General features: G+C 28.5%; 2 protein-coding genes across 2 annotated transcripts; both read right to left on the bottom strand.

Annotated features, from left to right (window-relative positions):
- Positions 1-548: 548 nt before the first annotated feature.
- On the bottom strand, positions 549-1,408 carry LOC107022952. The gene is made up of 2 exons (XM_015223511.1): positions 1,333-1,408; positions 549-930 (listed from the first exon to the last, which is right to left on the bottom strand). Exons 1-2 carry the CDS (start codon positions 1,388-1,390, stop codon positions 620-622), a joined length of 369 nt encoding a protein of 122 aa, XP_015078997.1. The 5' UTR covers positions 1,391-1,408; the 3' UTR covers positions 549-619.
- Positions 1,409-3,770: 2,362 nt separating this feature from the next.
- On the bottom strand, positions 3,771-4,420 carry LOC107022996. Its single transcript, XM_015223560.1, has 2 exons — positions 4,363-4,420; positions 3,771-4,081 (listed from the first exon to the last, which is right to left on the bottom strand). Exons 1-2 carry the CDS (start codon positions 4,418-4,420, stop codon positions 3,771-3,773), a joined length of 369 nt encoding a protein of 122 aa, XP_015079046.1.
- Positions 4,421-5,659: the final 1,239 nt, after the last annotated feature.

Raw genomic sequence — 5,659 nt, 5'->3', positions numbered from 1 at the left:
TGATTTTAAGCCTTGTTGAGATCTCCTTGAATCGACATTCATAAAAACTATAAGGGGTAGAAGATTATTTACATAGGTTGGGAGGTACTTATGTTAGTAAGGTCTCGGTTTACTCATGCATCATTTTTATTATGGATGTTGTCTTTGTTTTCAATTAATTAGTGAAGAAATAAATCACAGTATAATGAAAATATTGAACTATCCTTTTTATGATGCAACATTCAAATCTCAGGGTTATTGAGTAAGCATTCTTCTTGCCCTGGTCAAAGATAAAATCACGAGTATTGCTTAATCATGTTGTTGAGTTATAATATTTTATTTCAATTAATCTACGTAAAGACTATTTTTTTTATTTCTTATAATAAAGTATATATTTGAATAAATTATTGTGTTAATAATTACTTATATAATAAACAATTTCTATGAACGGAGTTATCTAACTCATGCACGAATAATTCAAATTGTCGATTCTAATAAGTTATACATTAATGTTCATAATTAAATATGAAGTAGGAAAACCATCTTGATATTTGTAGAACAAGATTAAATATAATTTGATCTAAAATTATGGGATTGGCCATATTCCAAATTCTTGTACTAGTACATTCCATATATATGTTCATGAACAAGCCTCCGTAGAGTCATTTAGTTTAACATCGAGATTATTTCCAGCATAAATAAAATATACACTTGTTTGTGCATAAATTGGAAGACCACCATTAACATCATAGATATCATCATGAGACTTGGAGATGATAGTGGTGTTAATTTTAGTGACAGAATCAAAATTTGGAATACTCAATTTCACTTGAAGTAGAGTACATGAACATGTATTTGAAACAGTTGCATTCCATACTTGTTGTCCTTGACTCATTCCTAGTTTTGTTTGGCTTATTTCAATACCAGGATTGCATATGGAACCCTCAATGCCTGAAAAAGGAAGAAAACAAGATTTTATATTAGTAATTCATTTCTTGTAGATCTTGTAATTAAGGTGAATATATATAAGTCAATTAAAAAGTATGATAAAATATCTCTTATTTTATCACATCTCTTTTCAATGGAGTAGCAAAATAAGATCATTTTGTTTCATTTTTAGTAAAATAGTGAAGGAAATTTTATCAGTAACGATAACATGGGTAGAGGGGATCTGTATATGTTGTTCGATTCTATTAAAAAGTGCAAAACCATATGATAAAGTATCACGTAATGTACTTAATAAAAAAAAAGTAGCATGTTCATGTAGAAGTAGATACTCATTACAGATCAATCTCAGGTATCAAAGTGTGGATTTCATAAAGTAAAAGAAAAAAGGATGAGGTTAATTAGTACCTTCATACATGAAAGCAAGGCAGAGAACTAAACAAAATATTTTGATGAATGTTGTCATTGAGAATTCTTTGTTAAAATATTGTGTTATCTTAATTATGTGTTAATTTTTCCCTATCAAGTTTTCATTTATAGATGTTTCATGGGAGGCTGATTTAGTAAATTAATTTAAGGGAGGTTCTATTATAGGTAAATTTAGATTTAATTTTCTAAAGAGAGAATAAAATGAGTATTTACCATATTTGTCAATTAATTGTTTTTTTCTAAAACTGCACAAAGAGAGAGATTTGGTCAAACTAGATTAGAAAACATGAATGAGTTTTACCATTTTCTGACATAAATATTTTAGAAAATGAATTTTGTCATTAATATAATTGCTTCTTTCTTGAACCAGTGTGTTTGGTATGAAATGAAAACATATTTGGAAAATATCTTTTTAATTTTCTTTGGTTGACTTAAATGTTTTAGAAAATGAATTTTAACTTTAATATAATTGCCTATTTTTGCATCAGAGTATGTTCTGTAAGAAAGGAAAACATATTTTTAATTCAATTTCTCATCTTTGGTTAATTTAAATGTTTTGGAAAATAAATTTTACTATTAATTAATTGCCGTTTTGCCATCAGTCTGTTTGGTACTAAAGGAAAATATATTTTAAAGAATATTTTTTAATTTTCTCATGTTTGGTTGACTTAAACGGTTTAGAAAATGAATTTTACCATTAATGTACACTGCAAAAAAAATGTTTAAATTGTCGGGGTTAAAATTACATGTTACGGCGGTTAGTAACCCCCACAATTTAGTGTCACGGCAGTTGAAAAAACCACTACAATTAGGTGTGCCACAATTAAGTCACATGAGTTATTTACCAACCCTATTACCATTAGCGGGGGTTCATTAATGGGGGTTTGAACCCCATAAATGTATTTCTTTCAGCTCTGACACTAGTGATGATTCAATCCCATGAGTCACCACTATTCCTTCTTTTGTGGAATTCATAAGTCTGATTCCCAAGCGTGAAAGTATGTGCACGTTTTTAGATAACTCCATATTTTCTTCCTCAACATAGGAGGTACTCCCTATGGATAACCTACTTAAAGCATCAGCAACCTTATTGCCCTTACGTGGATGGTAAAGAATACTCATGTCATAATCCTTGAATAGTTCTAACCACCTTCTTTGTCTGAGAGTGAGCTCCTTCTGGGTGAACACATATTGTAGGCTCTTGTAATTAGTAAATATATCAACATGAACGCCGTACAAGTAGTGACACCATATCTTCAAGGCGAATACCACAACAACCAACTCAATTCATGGTTGGATAATTCTTCTCATGAACTTTCAACTCTATGGAGGCATAAGCTATAACTTTTTCATTTTGCATTAACATACATCCCAAAACCAACTTTTGATGCATCACAGTACACCACAAAACCTTGAGTACTCTCTGGTAAGGTCAAAATCGGAGCTATAATCAGCCTCTTTTTCAAGTCCTGAAAGTTTTTCTCATAAGCTTCAGACGATGGAAACTTGACTGTCTTTTGGGTCAGCTTAGTCAAAGGGAGATGAAATAGATGAAAATCCTTCAACAAATCTTCTTTAGTAACCACCCAAACCCAAGAAACTCTGTATATCTATTGGAGATATGGGTCTAGGCCAACTCTGGATTGCTTCTATGGATATCAACGCTAATCCCAACACCGAAAACTTTGTGGCCCGAGAATGCAACGAGATTTAAGCCAAAACTCACACTTGCAGAACTTAGCGTATAACTCCTTATCTTTCAAAGTCTGAAGAACTATCCTGAGGTTACTAGCATGCTCTTCTTCATTCCTTGAAAATATTAGTACATCTATCATCAATGAAAACGATAACAAACATATCTAAATAAGGTTTGAAGGCTCTATTTATAAGATCCATGAATATTATAGACGCATTGGTCAAACCAAAGGACATGACCAAAAATTTATAATGCCCATATCTAGTTCTAAAAGCTTGTCTTTGGAATATCACATTCCCTAACTTTCAACTGATGGTAGCCTGATCTAATATCGATTTTTGAAAAACAAGAAGCACCTTAAAGCTGGTCGAAAAGATCATCTGATTCTTTCAATAAGAATTTAAAGCGTCGAGTAACAGTCACACAATTCACTTATTATGAGGCATAGTAGATTTTTCATATCATTTTAAATGTATTTTAAAAGGAAAAACATATAAATTTGATATTTGAGTTCGCCTCAAAAAGTCATACACGCTTAAATATTATGACGATTTTTTACACATATTTACTATTGAAATGTAAGTTAAGTACAAACCTGTAATGCACAAAACAAGTCAATTTTATGTTAAAATCAACCATTTCAAACTAACAAAGACAAACAAAAATGAAGCAACTTTATTAAATTACAGAATTTAATTGTATTCATCTTTCATACATATGTTCATGAACAAGCCTCTGTAAAGTCATTTAGCTTAACATTGAGATTATTTCCAGCATAAATAAAAAATACACTTGTTTGTGCATAAATTGGAAGACCACCATTAACATCATAGATATCATCATGAGACTTGGAGATGATAGTGGTGTTAATTTTAGTGACAGAATCAAAATTTGGAATACTCAATTTCACTTGAAGTAGAGTACATGAACATGTATTTGAAACAGTTGCATTCCATACTTGTTGTCCTTGACTCATTCCTAATTTTGCTTGGTTAATTTCAATACCAGGATTGCACATGGAACTCTCTATGCCTGAAAATGAAAGAAAACAACATTTTGTATTAGTAATTCATTTCTTGTAAATCTTGGAATTAAGGTGATTTGAAGTCAAAGTGTTTGTATATCAGATTGTTCAAGACATCTCTTTTTAATCGAAGAACAAAATAAGTTCATTTCATTTCATATTTGGTAAAATGTAATTAGTAACATAAATATGGTGTTAAAAAATGAGAAGAAAAAAAAATCTATTGGAAATATAGAGAAGAAACAAAAGGACAAGAAGAATAAGAAAAAGGGGTGAAGTTAATTAGTACCTTCATACATGATAGCAAGACAAAGCACTAAACACAGAACTTTGATGAATGTTGTCATTGAAAATTTTGTGTTGGCAATCCTTAAGTGAAATATAGCTTTTATCAAAATTGTGTTATTATTTGCTCAACAACTTATTGTGTTATTATTTGCTCAACAACTTTTTAATTTATAGATAGTTCATGGGAGGATGATTTAGGTAAATTACTCAAAGGGAGGTTCTATTATAAGTAAGTTTTGATTTATTTTCCTAAAAAGATTAATAATAGAATGAGTAATTACTTTTCCAATTCTGCAAATTAATGTTTTTTTCTAAAATAACACAGAGAGGAAGATTTGGTCGACTAGATTAGAAAAAATATTAAGAGATTCTTATCATTAATAAAATTACTTTTTTTGCATCAAAATGAAAAAAAATTATATTCATGAGTATTTGTTTGATTATTGAAGTTTAAAATTTGTAAGTAATGATTTATTCATTTATTTGTAAATATTTAACTTCATTATTTAAAATACTAGCAAAATATTGAAATATATATTTAAGAAATATTTTGAAACAACTATTTTCACTCACAATATCTTACTAATATTTTTTCAAGTAAAATTAACTATTTCATATATAAGTGCCTGCAATATCCACATTTTCTTTTACATGTTCAAATTTAAATATATTTTTTAATTTTATCTTGGCCCAACGCTCGATAACATATTATAAATTAGAAAATTAATCGAATTAAATATAACTAAGGAGTTTTTTAATTCCATATAATGTTAATATTTTGCTAAGAAAAACAAAATTCTCTGATAAATATATAAGAGTGTATATTATATATTATAATAATATGTGTCACCCTAGCTAATTAGAAGAGAAATATGTTTTTCCCTTATAACGTAAATATTTTAGTCATTATTATTTATTGGTGTAACGCCTTGTGCATCCTAAGGGCTGATTCATTGGAAATGAATAATTTAATATAATTATAAATCTGGATGAATAATATGTATTTATAAGAATATATGGTATAAATTATAGATAGTTTAGGGGTCGGATAATTTAGGTAAAATACTGAATATAAGGTTCTATTATATGTAAGCTTATATTTAATTTTTTTTAAAGAGATGGATAGTAAAATGAGTATTTTACCATATCAATTTTACAATAATGTTTTGTTAAAGAGTTTTTACCACTAACATAATTGCTTTTTAATTTTATTTTTGCATCACGATGAAAAAGAAAAAGTAATGGGTTCTTTTATGTTTTATTAGTTTAAATTGTTATAATATATATATATATTTATA

This window comes from Solanum pennellii, chromosome 6 (genome assembly GCF_001406875.1).
Source record: "Solanum pennellii chromosome 6, SPENNV200".
NCBI classification, from domain to species: Eukaryota; Viridiplantae; Streptophyta; class Magnoliopsida; order Solanales; family Solanaceae; genus Solanum; species Solanum pennellii.
This window is presented reverse-complemented; position numbering and strand designations above follow the sequence as displayed.

Bases quoted from the DNA above. Each gene is read 5' to 3' on its own strand.
- LOC107022952 (XM_015223511.1), bottom strand. From the start codon at position 1,390: ATGACAACATTCATCAAAATATTTTGTTTAGTTCTCTGCCTTGCTTTC. The intron at 931-1,332 runs GTACTAATTAAC...TTCCTTTTTCAG, and splicing joins CCTTGCTTTCATGTATGAAG to GCATTGAGGGTTCCATATGC.
- LOC107022996 (XM_015223560.1), bottom strand. From the start codon at position 4,420: ATGACAACATTCATCAAAGTTCTGTGTTTAGTGCTTTGTCTTGCTATC. The intron at 4,082-4,362 runs GTACTAATTAAC...TTTCATTTTCAG, and splicing joins TCTTGCTATCATGTATGAAG to GCATAGAGAGTTCCATGTGC.